Source organism: Mobula birostris, chromosome 5 (genome assembly GCF_030028105.1).
Source record: "Mobula birostris isolate sMobBir1 chromosome 5, sMobBir1.hap1, whole genome shotgun sequence".
NCBI classification, from domain to species: Eukaryota; Metazoa; Chordata; class Chondrichthyes; order Myliobatiformes; family Myliobatidae; genus Mobula; species Mobula birostris.
The window spans coordinates 29,286,379-29,304,198 of NC_092374.1; the positions used below are offsets into that span (position 1 = coordinate 29,286,379).

The following is a 17,820-nucleotide window of genomic DNA, read 5'->3' on the forward strand; positions in this document are numbered from 1 at the left end:
TACTGGAAGGAGAAATCAATATTCATGCCATCAGGTTGGAGGCTACCCAGAAGGCATACAAGGTGTTGCTCCTGCACCCTGACATTAGCCTCATCTTGGCACAAGAGGAAGCCGTGGGAATGAGAATTGGAATTAAAACGTTTAGGCCACTGGGAAGTTGTGCTTGTGGCAGATGGTACAGAGGTGCTTGATGATGCAGCCCCCCCCAATTTACAACAGGTCTCACCAATGTAGAGGAGGCTGCATTGGGACGACCAGACACAATAGACAATTCCAGCAGATTCACAAGTGAAGTTTTACCTCACCTTGAAAGACTGTTTGAGGCCCTGAATGTAGGTGAGGGAGGTGGTGTATGGGCAGGGTTAGCACTTAGGTCATTTGGAGGGATAAGGGCCAGAAGGGAGATTGGTGGGGAGGGACGAATACACAAGGGAGTCACAGCGGGGACAATTCCTGCAGTAGATGGGGGGGGGGGTAATGGTAAAGACATACGTTTTGTGATGGGATCCCTTTGGAGATGGCAGAAGTTGCAGAGGATAACATGTTGGATGTGGAGGCTGATGGGATGGTAGGTAAGGACAAAAGGAACTTTAAGGCAGGAGAAAGATGGGGTGGATGCAGATGTACAGGAAATGAAGGAGATGCAGGCGAGTGCGGCGTCAATAGTGGAGGGAGGGAAACCTTGTTCTTTAAAGGAGGAGGGCATCTCTGATGTCCTGGCATGGAAAATCATGTCCTGGGCACAGACACGGCGGAGGTGGAAATAAACTGAGAAAAGGGAATGGCATTTTTACAGGAGATAGGGTGGGAAGAGGTATAGTCGAGATAACCGTGGGTACATCTCATACGGATGCTTCTGCATTAGTTAAAAAAAAATGTAGTGTCACATTAAGCACTGAGCAGGCATACTCCTGTTTCTTATGTTCTGAACAGCAGATCACCAGACCAATGAAAAGGATTTACAAGTATGCCTGGAATAAAAAAATCATATGATCCTGTCGTCAGTCATACCTATAAAAGGTCTGGCATCACGTGGTCCAATCAAATTAACTCTCACTGTACAACCAATCTGACCAAGGTCATATCAACCTTCAGGTTAACAGTTGTCAATCCTGTACTGTCCTCCAAAATACAACACAAGTTTTTCAGAAAATACCTAACAATGTTGGTAAGTATCACTGAGTTTTAAATATATTGGGTTTAAGATCTCTGTTAAGTTCTCACATTAGTATGCAATGGTAATATTTATTCAAAGTTGAATATTGTTCATGAATACAGGTTTCCCCTGCCATCTGAAGGTAGGGCGTTCCTATGAAATGGTTCGTAAGCCAAAATGTTGTAAAGCGAAGAAGCAATTACCTTTTATTTATATGAGAAGATTTTGTGAGCCTTCACAGACCCAAAAATAACCTACCAAATCATGTCAAATAACACATAAAACCTAAAATAACAGTAACATATAGTAAAAGCAGGAATGATATGATAAATACACAGCCTATATAAAGTAGAAATACTTTTCCACAATAATTGCCTGCACAGATCTCCATAGTGAAAATCTCACGCAAGCGCTCTCGGCAGAAAATCTCACGCAAGCGCTGTTGGCATAAACGTGCTCTCCAGTAACCTTTAAACTATGAAGCTGCCAAATCTACCAAATAACACGTAAAAATACACAGCCTATATAAAGTAGAAATACTTCTCTACAACGATTGCCTGCACAGATCTCCGTAGCAAAAATCTCATGCAAGCGCTCTCGGCAGAAAATCTCACGCAAGCACTTTTGGCATAAACGTGCTCTCCAGTAACCTTTAAACTATGAAGCTGCCAAATCTACCAAACAACACATAAAAATACATAGCCTATATAAAGTAGAAATAATGTATGTACAGTGTAGTATCACTTACTGGAATTGGGAAAACAGCGCCGAGCACACTGATGATGGTGTGTTAGACTGACTCGTCGCAGACTGGGTGGTGCAGTGGCCCCCACCCTCCAGGCCGCCGACTTGATACATTGCCGCGAAGAACGCAGCGGTAGCCGGGAGGCACACTGCACATGGTTAAGAAAAAAGTCGAAATAAACATGCTAATTAATTAGGTTTTGCCCGGCACGTAAATGTCGGCGCAGATCAGAGGCAATTGCCGTTTGCATTGCCTCTAATCTGGGCCGACAATTACGTGCTAGGCGGCACCTAATTAATTAGCATGTTTATTTCGGCTTTTTTCTTTAAGATGTGCTGTGTGCCTCCCGGCTACCGCTGCATTTTCGCGAATCGGTACAGTATCTGTCCGGGGCCCAGGTGTTGGGGTGGTGGGACATGGGAGTGTCATCTCATCGTCGATCAGGGCAGGCAGCTCATTTTCTCCTATGACTGCCTGCCCCGATGTCGAAGGTCGAGGTTCGTCGTCTGCTGTGGCTGATGTGGAAGGCTTGCTTGACTGCTGAGCCTCGCACATTTTTCTATCATACAGTTGTTTGTAAGCACTCAAACCATCCTGCAAATATGCCCTAAACCTACGTACCCTTTCAAAATTAAAGTCCTACTTTATCATTGCAGCAAAAATCTCACGCAGGTGCTTCACTTTCTGCATTCAATTTCATAAGATCATAAGATACAGAAGCAGAATTAGGCCATTTGGCCCATCGAGTCTGCTCTGCCATTTCATCATGACTGATCCATTTCCCTCTCAGCCCCAAACTCTTGCCTTCTCCCCATATCCCTTCATGCCCTGACCAATCAAGAATCTATCAACCTCTGTCTTAAATACCCCCAAGCACTTGACCTCCACAGCTGCCTGTGGCAACGAATTCCACAGACTCACCACTCTCTAAAGAAATTCCTCCTCATCTCCATTCTATTCTGAGGCTAAGTCCTCTGGTCTTAGACTCCCCCACTACAGGAAACATCCTCTCTACATCTACTCTATTGAAACCGTTCAACGTTCGACTGACTTCTCCTTGTGGCCACCTGGGTTGTTTCCAAGTGCTTACGCTCTTCCCACATCTTTATCCTTTACTCTCCCAATTGCATCAGCTCTTTGTCTATCAGTTCTTGGTCATGGGATGCCAAAACCACTCCAACATCATCTTCATCAACTTCCACAAGCCAAACTCACTTTGTCCTTGCTTCTTTCACCACGATCGAAACACTTAATTATGTCTATTTTTACGCTAAGTGTAACACCCTTACTCTTTCAGGCTCTTCTGACACCTTAGAACTCATCTTGCTAACGGCTGCTCAATGCAACGTGTTTAAGCAATGCCATTCCGAATCCGGGGCAGAGCGGCTGCTCGGGGCGCGCGCTGCCTTTCTTCATAACAGTGAAAACACCTTCTGAAAGCGAAAACAGGGTACTAATGTAGGTCTTTTGTAACAGTGAGGTTTCGTAAAGTGAATGTTCAAAAAGCGGGGGACACCTGTACCTTAAATTATACTACCATGTTTTTAGAAGCAAATCTTCATCTCCAGAGCCATTTCTGTACTTGGTAAGCAAGTGCAAATAATTTAAAATTAATGCAGCACAATTGTTAAGTTGTTTGATAACCTCCTACTATTCAGCAAACCCACTTCAACACAGATCAATTGCCATGTTTTAGACCCATCAGTTCCTTGTAGCTGGATAAGAAAATATCTGGATATGGTTGCATAAAAGAGACTTGCTTCAAAGATTCTTCAGTAAAGAGGACCAAATCATAAACAAGATATTTGAGCATTATTCTGTAAGCACCAAACAGCACTTGGTTTGCATGCCTGAGTCACAGGCACAAAACTTTAGTGTTAATGGATATGGCAATTAACTGCAATAATTTCAAATCTAAACAGCAGCATAAAACCTATAAAAATTTCAGCACAAGCAACCATTGATCAAGTTCTGGAAAGTGAAATTAAATTTAATAGGTCTTTTTAACCAGCATGGCCCACATGGCCTATATTAGAGAAGAATATTTTTAGTAGGTTTTATAAACACGTCCCCTTTCTACCATCTAACAATAAATAAGTTAGTTGATGGGATTATTTTCAAAATTCATATCTGCTCCAAGTTCTTCTCTAGCTGCACCAGTCTCTAAACATCACAAAGCAATCCATGTCAGTATTCTTTGCTAGCAGTTCGTTCATGTCCACAATCAAAATGTCACCCTTCCTTTCTGCCAACTCTATACATACATGCCCCCCCACCCCCATTGAGAGCAACATCATTTCCTGCATTATTAGCTGAACTAACTTTTACCTAACTGGACCATGAGCTGGTAAATTAGGGTTGATTAGTGACATTAGTGTCAATAGCTATTTGATGTTTGGCATTGAGGTGGTAGGCTCAAGAACCCAATTCTATGCACGTTGGCTCTACGACTTAACCTGTACATCTGGGAATGTGGCAGGAAACTGGAGCAAAACACAGAAAGTGACTAACATAGTCATGAAGAAAATATACGGACTTCACTTATCCAGACTACTGGATGTCAGGACTGAACTCAGATTGATGCAACTATGAGGCAGCAAGTAATAATTCTGCCACTGTACCATCTATACACTGCAATGAAGGAAAACAGTTATGGTTTATGGTGGTCAGACATCCAAATCCAAACATCCTCAGCTATTTCATCAAGGACCTCTGTTTCTAATTAACATGGAGATATCCACTAATGATTACACCCATCATCAAATGGAACATTTCAAACCTGCATGCAATAAGAACTGGGCAACATGCACTCATAGGCTGATGTGACAAATACAGTAGTATGCATGCAATAAGCAGCGCTAGATAATGAATATCTCTAATAATCTACCCTTAGCATTCAACTACATTATATTGCCTAGGTTGCCATCATCATGGGGTCATCAGTGATGAGAAACTCACAAGATCATCCAGATAAACAATGTGCCCACAAGCACAGGTCAGAAATTGGGCATACTATTTCAAAGGTCAAGTTTAATGTCAGAGAAATGTATGCAATATACATCCTGAAATGCTTTTTCATTGCAAAACATCCACGGGAAACAGAAGTGCCCCAAAGAATGAACGACAGTTAAACATGAGAACCCTAAAGTTCGCCCCCAGCTCCCCGCTCCCATGTGTAAGCGGCAGCAAACAATGATCCCCCACCCCCCCACCAGCAAAAGTAAACGCGCATCGATACTATCACCGAGCCCAAGCATGTGCTAAGCATTAGCAAAGCACAGACCAAAGTTACCCCAAAGGCTTCGCATTTCATCTGAAATTCGACAACCCACAGGTTCACTCTCTCCCTGGCAAGGGAGAGGAAGGTGTTCCCCATTTTCACAGCGAGCAGGAGACATAACAACAACTCGCTGGTTTACGATCTTAAAAGTCCGTTTCGTCGCTATTTATGAGCTGTGGAAACTAACTCAGCCTGAGACCCCAAAGTCTTTTCACCATCTATAAAACCTGTTTGATAGGCAATCTATTTATCATGTTAAGCATTCACTTTCTCACATAGCTGCGACTTGTGCCAATTATAAAATGTCGTAATTAAGGTGACCATGACAGCACCTCCCAACTTACGACATGTACCATCAAGAAGGTCAAGTGGTTAAGGCACAGGTCCCCTTCCAAGTCACATGCCATCCTGCTTTTCTGATCTTTCATAATTAGCAAGCCTAAATCCTCAAGCATAGCACTTTGGGGATACTTTCAGCAGAGACTACAGTGCTTCAAGGCAGCTTCACCACCACTTTCTCGGCCAAAAAAAGATGAGGCTATAAAAACTGGACTGCAGGTGACATTCAGATTAAAAAAAATAGGTTAAAAAACTCAAAATCTGAGACAATTCAATAAAAGGGGAAATAAATACATCCAGCAGTAATAGTAGTGTACAATCAGTCTTAGGTTTCATCTACAAGGTGGTTCCTGAGTAAACAGGATGCAGCCACACATGCAAGACTGTCACTAGGTGTGATGTGACCAGTTCAACCAAGAACTAAAGCAATAACTCACAAAACATTAGCAGCCCCTGCCAATATGCAATACCATCTGCTACAATACCTCACTTATGCTACCCTTGTCTTCATGATGTTCTTAGGTACACAGTTCTCTGTACTTTAAAAAAAAACACATCAGCTGAGAAACCCAGTGCTAACACTGCTAATGACAGGAATCACTGTGCAGGAAACCTACTGTGAATCACTGCCCTCTGCTGGTGTTCCCTCAGGAATGAATCACCCCACAGTATGGGGAGGTTGCCTGCTATTCGGCTCATCAAGTCTGCTCCGCCATTCGAACACGGCTGATTATTTTCCTTCTCAACCCTATTCATAGAAACATAGAAAATAGGTGCAGGAGTAGGCCATTCAGCCCTTCGAGCCTGCACCGCCATTCAGTATGTATATGGCTGATCATCCAACTCAGAACCCTGTACCTGCCTTCTCTCCATACCCCCTGATCCCTTTAGCCACAAGGGCCATATCTAACTCCCTCTTAAATGAACTGGCCTCAACTGTTTCCTGTGGCAGAGAATTCCACAGATTCACCACTATCTGTGTGAAGAAGTTTTTCCTAATCTCGGTCCTAAAAGGCTTCCCCTTTATCCTCAAACTGTGACCCCTCGTTCTGGACTTCCCCAACATCGGGAACAATCTTCCTGCATCTAGCCTGTCCAATCCTTTTAGGATTTTATATGTTTCAGTAAGATCCCCCCCTAGTCTTCTAAATTCCAACGACTATAAGCCTAGTCGATCCAGTCTTTCATCATATGAAAGTCCTGCCATCCCAGGAATCAATCTGGTGAACCTTCTTTGTACTCCCTCTATGGCAAGAATGTCTTTCCTCAGATGAGGGGACCAAAACTGCACACAATACTCCTCCTTTCTCCCTGTAACCTTTGATGCCCTTACTATTCAACGTTTGCTTTAAATACACCCCATGACTTCATCTCAACAGCCATCTTTGGCAGTGAATTTCACAGATTCACCATCATCTAGCTAAAGAAATTCCTTCTCATCTCTGTTCTAAAGGGACATTCAGAGGATTTGCCCTTTGGTCCTGAACTCTCCCACTATTGAAAACATTGTCTTCACGTTTAGTCTATACAGACCTTTCAATATTCAATAGGTTTCAATGAAATCCTCCTCCCCCCCCCTCCCCCCGTGAGTGTAGGTACAGAACTCCTCATATGTTAGCCACTTCAATCCTGGGATCATTGTCATATATCTCCTCTGGACCTTTCCGAATGCTAGTACATTCCTTCCTTACATATAGAAACATAGAAAATAGGTGCAGGAGTAGGCCATTCGGCCCTTCGAGCCTGCACCGCCATTTATTATGATCATGGCTGATCATCCAACTCAGAACCCTGCCCCAGCCTTCCCTCCATACCCCCTGATCCCCGTAGCCACAAGGGCCATATCTAACTCCCTCTTAAATATAGCCAATGAACTGGCCTCAACTGTTTCCTGTGGCAGAGAATTCCACAGATTCACCACTCTCTGTGTGAAGAAGTTTTTCCTAATCTCGGTCCTAAAAGGCTTCCCCTTTATCCTCAAACTGTGACCCCTCGTTCTGGACTTCCCCAACATCAGGAACAATCTTCCTGCATCTAGCCTGTCCAATCCCTTTAGGATTTTATACGTTTCAATCAGATCCCCCCTCAATCTTCTGAATTCCAACGAGTACAAGCCCAGTTCATCCAGTCTTTCTTCATATGAAAGTCCTGCCATCCCAGGAATCAATCTGGTGAACCTTCTTTGTACTCCCTCTATGGCAAGGATGTCTTTCCTCAGATTAGGGGACCAAAACTGCACACAATACTCCAGGTGTGATCTCACCAAGGCCTTGTACAACTGCAGTAGTACCTCCCTGCTCCTGTACTCGAATCCTCTTGCTATAAATGCCAGCATACAATTCGCCTTTTTCACCGCCTGCTGTACCTGCATGCCCACTTTCAATGACTGGTGTATAATGACACCCAGGTCTCATTGCACCTCCTCTTTTCCTAATCGGTTACCATTCAGATAATAATCTGTTTTCCTATTTTTGCCACCAAAGTGGGTAACTTCACACTTATCCACATTAAATTGCATCTGCCATAAATTTGCCCACTCACCCAACCTATCCAAGTCACTCTGCATCCTCTTAGCATCCTCCTCACAGCTAACACTGCCACCCAGCTTCGTGTCATCCGCAAACTTGGGGATGCTGCATTTAATTCCCTCATCCAAGTCATTAATATATATTGTAAACAACTGGGGTCCCAGCACTGAGCCTTTCGGTACCCCACTAGTCACCGCCTGCCATTCTGAAAAGGTCCCGTTTATTCCCACTATTTGCTTCCTGTCTGCTAACCAATTCTCTATCTACATCAATACCTTACCCCCAATACCGTGTGCTTTAAGTTTGCACACTAATCTCCTGTGTGGGACCTTGTCAAAAGCCTTCTGAAAATCCAAATATACCACATCCACTGGTTCTCCCCTATCCACTCTACTAATTACATCCTCAAAAAATTCTATGAGATTCGTCAGACATGATTTTCCTTTCACAAATCCATGCTGACTTTGTCCGATGATTTCACCGCTTTCCAAATGTGCTGTTATCACATCTTTGATAACTGACTCCAGCAGTTTCCCCACCACCGACGTTAGGCTAACCGGTCTATAATTCCCCGGTTTCTCTCTCCTTCCTTTTTTAAAAAGTGGGGTTACATTAGCCACCCTCCAATCCTCAGGAACTAATCCAGAATCTAACGAGTTTTGAAAAATTATCACTAATGCATCCACTATTTCTTGGGCTACTTCCTTAAGCACTCTGGGATGCAGACTATCTGGCCCTGGGGATTTATCTGCCTTCAATCCCTTCAATTTACCCAACACCACTTCCCTACTAACATGTATTTCGCTCAGTTCCTCCATCTCACTGGACCCCCTGTCCCCTACTATTTCTGGAAGATTATTTATGTCCTCCTTAGTGAAGACAGAACCAAAGTAATTATTCAATTGGTCTGCCATGTCCTTGCTCCCCATAATCAAATCACCTGTTTCTGTCTGTAGGGGACCTACATTTGTCTTTACCAGTCTTTTCCTTTTTACATATCGATAAAAGCTTTTACAGTCAGTTTTTATGTTCCCTGCCAGTTTTCTCTCATAATCTTTTTTCCCCTTCCTAAGTAAGCCCTTTGTCCTCCTCTGCTGAACTCTGAATTTCTCCCAGTCCTCAGGTGAGCCACTTTTTCTGGCTAATTTGTATGCTTCTTCTTTGGAATTGATACTATCCCTAATTTCTCTTGTCAGCCACAGGTGCACTACCTTCCTTGATTTATTCTTTTGCCAAACTGGGATGAACAATTGTTGTAGTTCATCCATGCAACCTTTAAATGCTTGCCATTGCATATCCACCGTCAATCCTTTAAGTGTCATTTGCCAGTCTATCTTAGCTAATTCATGTCTCATACCTTCAAAGTTACCCCTCTTTAAGTTCAGAACCTTTGTTTCTGAATTAACTATGTCACTCTCCATCTTAATGAAGAATTCCACCATATTATGGTCACTCTTACCCAAGGGGCCTCTCACGACAAGATTGCTAATTAACCCTTCCTCATTGCTCAAAACCCAGTCCAGAATAGCCTGCTCTCTAGTTGGTTCCTCAACATGTTGGTTCAAAAAACCATCCCGCATACATTCCAAGAAATCCTCTTCCTCAGCACCTTTACCAATTTGGTTCACCCAATCTACATGTAGATTGAAGTCACCCATTATAACTGCTGTTCCTTTACTGCACACATTTCTAATTTCCTGTTTAATACCATCTCCGACCTCACTACTACTGTTAGGTGGCCTGTACACAACTCCCACCAGTGTTTTCTGCCCCTTAGTGTTACGCAGCTCTACCCATATCGATTCCACATCTTCCCGGCTTATGTTCTTCCTTTCTATTGCGTTAATCTCCTCTTTAACCAGCAACGCCACCCCACCTCCTTTTCTTTCATGTCTATCCCTCCTGAATATTGAATATCCCTGAACGTTGAGCTCCCAACCTTGGTCACCCTGGAGCCATGTCTCTGTGATCCCAACTATATCATAATCATTAATAACAATCTGCACTTTCAATTCATCCACCTTATTACGAATGCTCCTTGCATTGACACACAAAGCCTTCAGGCGCTCTTTTACAACTCTCTTAGCCCTTATACAATTATGTTGAAAAGTGGCCCTTTTTAATGCTTGCAACAGGAATTCTGCAGATGCTGGAAATTCAAGCAACAGACATCAAAGTTGCTGGTGAACGCAGCAGGCCAAGCAGCATCTGTAGGAAGAGGTGCAGTCAACGTTTCAGGCCGAGACCCTTCGTCAGGACTAACTGAAGGACTTCCTTCAGTTAGTCCTGATGAAGGGTCTCGGCCTGAAACGTCAACTGCACCTCTTCCTACAGATGCTGCTTGGCCTGCTGCTTTCACCAGCAACTTTGATGTGTGTTGCTTTTTAATGCTTGCCCTGGATTTGTCGGCCTGTCACTTTTACTTTTCTCCTTAGTACTTTTTGCTTCTACCCTCACTTTACACCCCTCTGTCTCTCTGCACTCGTTCCCATCCCCCTGTTGTGAACTAACCTCCTCTCGCCTAGCCTCTTTAATTTGATTCCCACCCCCCGACCATTCTAGTTTAAAGTCACCTCAGTAGCCCTCGCTAATCTCCCTGCCAGGATATTGGTCCCCCTAGGATTCAAGTGTAACCCGTCCTTTTTGTACAGGTCACACCTGCGCCAAAAGAGGTCCCAATGATCCAAAAACTTGAATCCCTGCGCCCTGCTCCAATCCCTCAGCCACGCATTTATCCTCCACCTCATTGCATTCCTACTCTCACTGTCGCGTGGCACAGGCAGTAATCCCGAGATTACTACCTTTGCGGTCCTTTCTCTCAACTCCCTTCCTAGCTCCCTATATTCTCCTTTCAGGACCTCATCCCTTTTCCTACCTATGTCATTGGTACCTATATGTACCACGACCTCTGGCTCCTCACCCTCCCACTTCAGGATATCTTGAACACGATCAGAAATATCCCGGACCCTGGCACCAGGGAGGCAGACTACCATTCGGGTCTCTGGACTGCGTCCACAGAATCGCCTATCTGACCCCCTTATTATCGAGTCCCCTATCACAACTGCCCTCCTCTTCCTTGCCCTACCCTTCTGAGCTACAGGGCCAGACTCTGTGCCGGAGGCACAGCCACTGTCGCTTCCCCCGGGTAAGCTGTCCCCCCCAACAGTACTCAAACAGGAGTACCTATTGTTAAGGGGCACTGCCACCGGGGTATAGATGGCCCAAACCTGTACAGAAAACACCAAATGTAGTCTGACCAATACCTTATAAAGTCTCCTTATAAATACCTTATAAAGAGGGCAAGTTTTCATATACTTGCCCTCTTGGAATCTATGCTAACATTGCATTTGCTTTCCTTACTACCAACTCAACCTGCCAAGTTAACTTTTAGGGAACCCTGTACTAGGGCTCAAGTCCCTTTGCACCTCCAAATTTTAAATTCACTTCCCATTTAGAAAACAATCTACACCTTTATTCCTCTATCAAACGCACAGATAGATAGATAGATATACTTTACTGATCCCGAAGGAAATTGGGTTTCGTTACAGCCGCACCAACCAAGAATAGAGCATAAATATAGCAATACAAAAACCACAATCAAACAACAAAATGCAAACTATGCCAGAAGGAAAATAAGTCCAGGACCAGTCTATTGGCTCAGGGTGTCTGACCCTCCACGGGAGGAGCTGCACGTTCGATGGCCACAGGCAGGAATGGTTTAATTTTTTTTTTTATTTGTTAACAGTTAGTATATATCTATAGTTGCTTTGAAGAAAGTCTGTTCCACATTTTATGGATGTCCGCACAGGACCTGGTTGATCTGGGTTTGAGATAATATATATATTTTTTTTATGATTTGTAAGTTTTTTAAAAATTTCAGTTGTAATATATTATTTGCTTGGATTTATCCTTTTCAGAATTCATGATTAATATACTTCAGATGATTTTAAGATGGCCATTACCAACTACGTTTTAACTACTGTTAGACATAACATTACAATATTTGAAATTTGTTCATCTCTTTTATTATATCTACAATAGGTGGTGTAAACATATAACTTTGTTAATATAGCTGCAAAATGGAGATTGGGGTTTGGGTGATAGGTTAGCATGCTATCCTTCTATTGGATGGCTTTTCGGGCTTTGGGGGAGAGGGGTGGGGCTATTAGAATAGTTTTTTTTCTCGACTGGGCAGTTCTTAAGAGGTTATATCTTGTATCAATCATGTCGTCACTTCTGGTCAAGTCGGTGCTTTTTTTTCTTTTGGATCTAGTTTGCGCTTGCGCAATAGCTTTCTTTATAAAACTTTTAACATAAAATTAAAATTTTAATATAAAATTTTATATTATAAAATTTTTCTGCTTTTGACCTTCCCCATTGAGCAGCAACTTTTTAAATCCAAAAGTCAATTTTATATTCATGGTGGTAAATCAGGTAAATTGCTGGCTGGTCAGTTGAAGGCAAATATGGTCAGAAGACAGATTTTGAAACTACGTAGACCAGATAGAACTGAAACACTAGATCCTCATGAAATTAACAAAATATTTATGGATTTCTATTCTAATCTTTATAAATCTGAATTTTCTGATAATACTAACTTTATGATTTTTGCAAAAATTAAATATACCTAAAATTTCTACTCAAGATATTAATACATTAGATGCACCTATTAAACAAGAACAAATAGCTAGGGCTATATCCTCTATGCAACTAGGGAAAGCTCTGGGACCAGATGGATATACAGTGGAATTTTATAAGACTTTTACTGAAATGCTTTTATCACATCTATGTCAAACTTTCACTGATTCTACATCCTCTGGGATCTCCCGAAAACTTTTTATGAGGCATCAATCTCATTTGATTCCTAAAAATGGAAAAGACCTATCTGAATGTGCCTCCTATAGACCAATTTCCTTATTGAATGTGGACTTTAAAATTCTTTCTAAGATTCTGGCTAATAGGCTTGAGAATATTTTGTCTACTGTTATTTCAAATGATCAAACTAGATTTATAAAATAGGTATTCACATTTTAATATTTGAAGATTGTTAAATACTATTTATTCTCCCTCAGTTAAAGAATCTGAATGTATTGTCTCTCTTGATGCAGAGAAAGCCTTTGATAGGGTGGAATGGCCTTATTTATTTCAGGTTTAGGAGAGATTTAATTTTGGTCCGGGATTTATTTCCTGGATCAAACTGATCTGTCAAGCCCCAATGACTGCGGTTATAACTAACAATCAAAACTCTCCTTATTTTAGACTATATAGAGGAACCCATCAGGGTTGTCCTCTTAGTCCTTTATTATTTAATTTGGCTTTAGAACCACTTGCTATCGCTCTTAGGGATTCCAACTCTGTTCAGGGTATTAAGACAGGGGATAAAGTACACAAGGTTTCGTTGTACACAGATGTTTTATTAGTTTACATTTCAGACCCTAGGAAATCTATTCCTTCTATTTTATCCATATTTACTGAATTTAGTACTTTTTTTGGACACAAGTTAAATTTACATAAAAGTGAATTATTTCCTATTAATAATTATTCGGATCAATATGATCAAGTACCTTTTAATATCGCTAAAAATTATTTTACCTATCTTGGTCTTAAGATTGCTAAAAATTTAAAAAATTTATATAAATATAATTTTCTTCCTTTAATTGAATATACACAACAAACGCTTTCCAAATAATCGCCTGTGACAATGTCGTTAATTGGTTGAATAAATGCTATAAAAATGACAATTTTACTGAAATTTTTATACACGTTTCAAGCTGTTCTATCCTTTGTCCCGAAAACATTTTTTTGATAGAATAGATTCTATGATCTTGTCATACATCTGGAATAATAAATGCTCTAGAGTGAGTAAACCTTTATTGCAAAAATTAAAAAAAAGATGGTGGCTTGGCTTTGCTTTGCCAAACTTTAGATTCTATTACTGGGCAATTAATATTCGTTATATTACTTTTTGGATTCACTGGATATACAGGACTGTCCTTCATGGTTGGACATGAAGGAGAACTCGGTAAAGAGGTTCTCTTTGGCTTCTTTACTGGGAGCTCCTTTTCCCTTTTTGTTTTCTGAGATTGGTAGACAAGATCTTAGTCCCATTGTTAGACATACATTAAAAACTTGGCTTCAGTTTCATAGATCTTTTGACTTAAATAACTTTGTTCTTTCTGCTAATATCCATTTCAACTATTGTTTTAAACCATCAATTTTAGATAAGGCCTTTTTAACATGGAAAACTAAGGGAATAAAAACTTTTCTAGATTTGTTTTTAAGAGGATTGCTTAATGTCTTTTTCGCAGTTAGTGGACAAATACGATTTATCTAATGCACAATTTTTAAGATATTTACAAGTTAGGAATCTTTTTACACAATTTGTTACCGAGTTACCCATTTGCTCATTTACCAAATATGATAGATGTTATCTTTCAGCTTAAACCATCCCAAAAAGGATTGATATATAAACGGCTCATCATATAGGACATCATATATAAACGGCTATTGAATTTACAAATGATGTCTAATGATAAGGTTAAACGTGCTTGGGAATTGGAACTTCAGGAGTCACTTTCAGATAATCAATGGAATAAAATTTGTAATTTAGTTAATAATTCATCTATCTGTGCCCATCACTCCTTGATTCAGTTCAAGGTAGTGCACAAGGCGCACATGTCAAAAGATAAACTAGCGCATATTTTTTCTAATATAAATCCTACCTGTGATAGATGCAACACTGAGATGGCCCCACCTTAACTCATATGTTTTGGTCCTGCATAAAGTTAAATAACTTTTGCAGCGATGTTTTTAGAACGTTATCAAAAGTCATAGGTCTGGACCTACAACCTAATTCATTTACGGCAGTCTTTGGGATTATTCCAATGGCAGCAGGAAACGATCCTGCTTCCGCTCAATGCATGATAGCTTTCTCAACTTTATTAGCTAGGAGAGCTATTCTATTGTACTGGAAGGATCCCAATCCACCTACTGTTTTTTTTTGGCTCTCCTCCATTATGCCTTGTTTAAGTTTGGAGAAAATAAGGAGTTGGATGTTTGATACATCTTTTAAATTTGAGCAAACTTTGCGACCTTTTATTCAATATTTTCATATGATCTAATTCTTCTTACTTTTCCAGTTAATTTTTTTTTCTTCTGTGCGAAGTTTTAGATTTGACCAGAAGGATTTTTCCCTTTTTTTGAACTGTATCCTCAAAATGGACTGCCCAGTCCCCCCTTTTTTCTGTTTTCGGTTAGTTCAGTAGGGTTTTTTTTCCTCAAAAACAGAAATCTTGAGTCTTTTTTTTCTATGAATTGTTAAGAGCAGAAGTGGTTCTTTTCTTTCTTTATATTAGCTTAATACTATATAATACAGCACAGAGTCTTGTCATCTTCAGAAGTTTTCGGATGACTCTGCCATAGTTGGATGCACCAGCAAGGGAGATGAGGCTGAGTACGGGGCTACAGTAGGAAACTTTGTCACATGGTGTGAGCAGAATTATCTGCAGCTTAATGTGAAAAAGACTAAGGAGCTGGTGGTAGACCTGAGGAGGGCTAAGGTACCGGCGACCCCTGTTTCCATCCAGGGGGTCAGTGTGGACATGGTGGAGGATTACAAATACCTGCGGATACGTATTGACAATAAACTGGACTGGTCAAAGAACATTGAGGCTGTCTACAAGAAGGGTCAGAGCCGTCTCTATTTCCTGAGGAGATTGAGGTCCTTTAACATCTGCCGGACGATGCTGAGGATGTTCTACGAGTCTGTGGTGGCCAGTGCAATCATGTCTGCTGTTGTGTGCTGGGGCAGCAGGCTGAGGGTAGCAGACATCAACAGAATCAACAAACTCATTCGTAAGGCCAGTGATGTTGTGGGGATGGAACTGGACTCTCTGACGGTGGCGTCTGAAAAGAGGATGCTGTCCAAGTTGCATGCCATCTTGGACATTGTCTCCCATCCACTACATAATGCACTGGTTGGGCACAGGAGTACATTCAGCCAGAGACTCATTCCACCTAGATGCAACACTGAGCGTCATAGGAAGTCATTCCTGCCTGTGGCCATCAAACTTTACAACTCTTCCCTTGGAGGGTCAGACACCCTGAGCTAATAGGCTGGTCCTCGACTTATTTCCTGGCATAATTTACATATTACTATTTAATTATTTATGGTGCAACTGTAACGAAAACCAATTTCCCCCAGGATCAATAAAGTATGACTATGACTATATGATTTTGACAGTGTATATCCCTTTCTTTGTACTATTATTGTAATATGTATTTGAGATAACCTCTGCTCTGGTTTGTATTTATCCTTATTCTTTTAAATCAATAAAAAAAAAGATTGAAAGAGATGTGGATAGATAGAGGGTGGAACCAAATGGAAAGGGGATGATGGGCAGATGGAGCTTTTTTTTTAATACCAGGGAGCTTTGTGCACCAGCTGAAATTTTTCAGACATTCCAACTTCACCATCACTAAATTAAGCAGTAAACTCACCAAGTTCTCCCTTTCAATTCTCTCCTGCTCCCTCTGTCTGTTCAGAGTACTGTGGTAGACTCGGACTGTAGTAGCTGCTGTTTTCTTTGGTTTATTGACTGCTGGTCTTGTGGCTTTTCGAGTTAGTTCTTGTAGCAATCTCTGATTTTCGCGATCAATCCGCTTTGCTTCCTCATTACTGAAAGTGTAGTTTTTTCTTCGCCTTTGTTCTGGAAAATCAGAAACTATTTTTTGCAGTTCTTTCTTTTCTAAATGCATTATAGCTGAAAATATATCATGTTCTTAATTAGTTTAATTTTAATAATTAAAGCTTTAACGCAAGTCGTCTTGCATAAACATAAAACAATCAAATGCAAAATTGGATGTTAAAAGTGTATTTTAGGTAGAATTTTACTAAAATGTAATGGTGCAGATAAATACCTTTGTAGTTAGGGTGTTTTAAATACTGGCGGACTGAAGAAATTCCACATAACTAACCATAATAAAGACAATGGATTCTAACCCTAAAAATCTACAATGAGATTGGAAAAAATATTTTAACTAGGATAAATCCCAGGATTAACATATTTGAGTGGGTTCTATAATTCACATCAAGATCACAGTTTTTTCCTCTGTTTGGTCAACTTACATGGCTGGCCTCCATGTCCCCTAGTTTCTTAGTATCTACTAAGTCTCAATCTCAGTCAGGAATATACTCAATTTTTCAAGCAATCCAAAGATTCACAGCACTCTAAGAAAAATTCTCACATCAGTCTCAATCGTGTCTTAATCCTCAGACTACATCCTAGTTCTAGATTCTCCAGTTTAATAAAGCAGACTCTTAGCATTAATTATTTTAATTCCTCTCAGAACTTTGCATATTTCTATGTGATCACCTCTTTTTCTTGCAATTTTAGGATGTGCTGGATAATCTACTTATTTTCTTAAATAGGTTAACACATATTAGTTGAGTTGATAACAGTGAGAACAGAAGTTACATTATGAACCTCCCATGAAATAAGGCACATAAATGAAGTGACTTTTTTCCCTCTACTTTAAGGATACCGGTACTATTATACATTCAGTGATTGCACAAGTTATTTATCCTTGTGCGGCCTGTTGATTTGGTAATGCCCCCTTCTCATTGTTATTGTCAGGAAGTAGGTACAGAAGCCTGAAGAGACACACTCTCAGTGATTCAGGAACAGCTTCTTCCCCTCAGCTATCCACTTTCTAACTGGACAATGGACCCATGAACACTATCTCCCCATTTTTAAAATTTGTTTTTGCACTA

At 40.9% G+C, this 17,820-nt stretch overlaps 1 protein-coding gene across 1 annotated transcript in view; it reads right to left on the reverse strand.

Moving 5' to 3' along the window:
- Positions 1-17,820, reverse strand: part of cfap97 (cilia and flagella associated protein 97) — a 41,166-nt gene that overhangs the window by 20,414 nt on the left and 2,932 nt on the right. Inside the window, exon 2 of the mRNA XM_072257749.1 lies at positions 16,548-16,756. Coding sequence (XP_072113850.1) covers positions 16,548-16,756 — 209 coding nt within the window. The remainder of the gene's footprint in view (positions 1-16,547; positions 16,757-17,820) is intronic.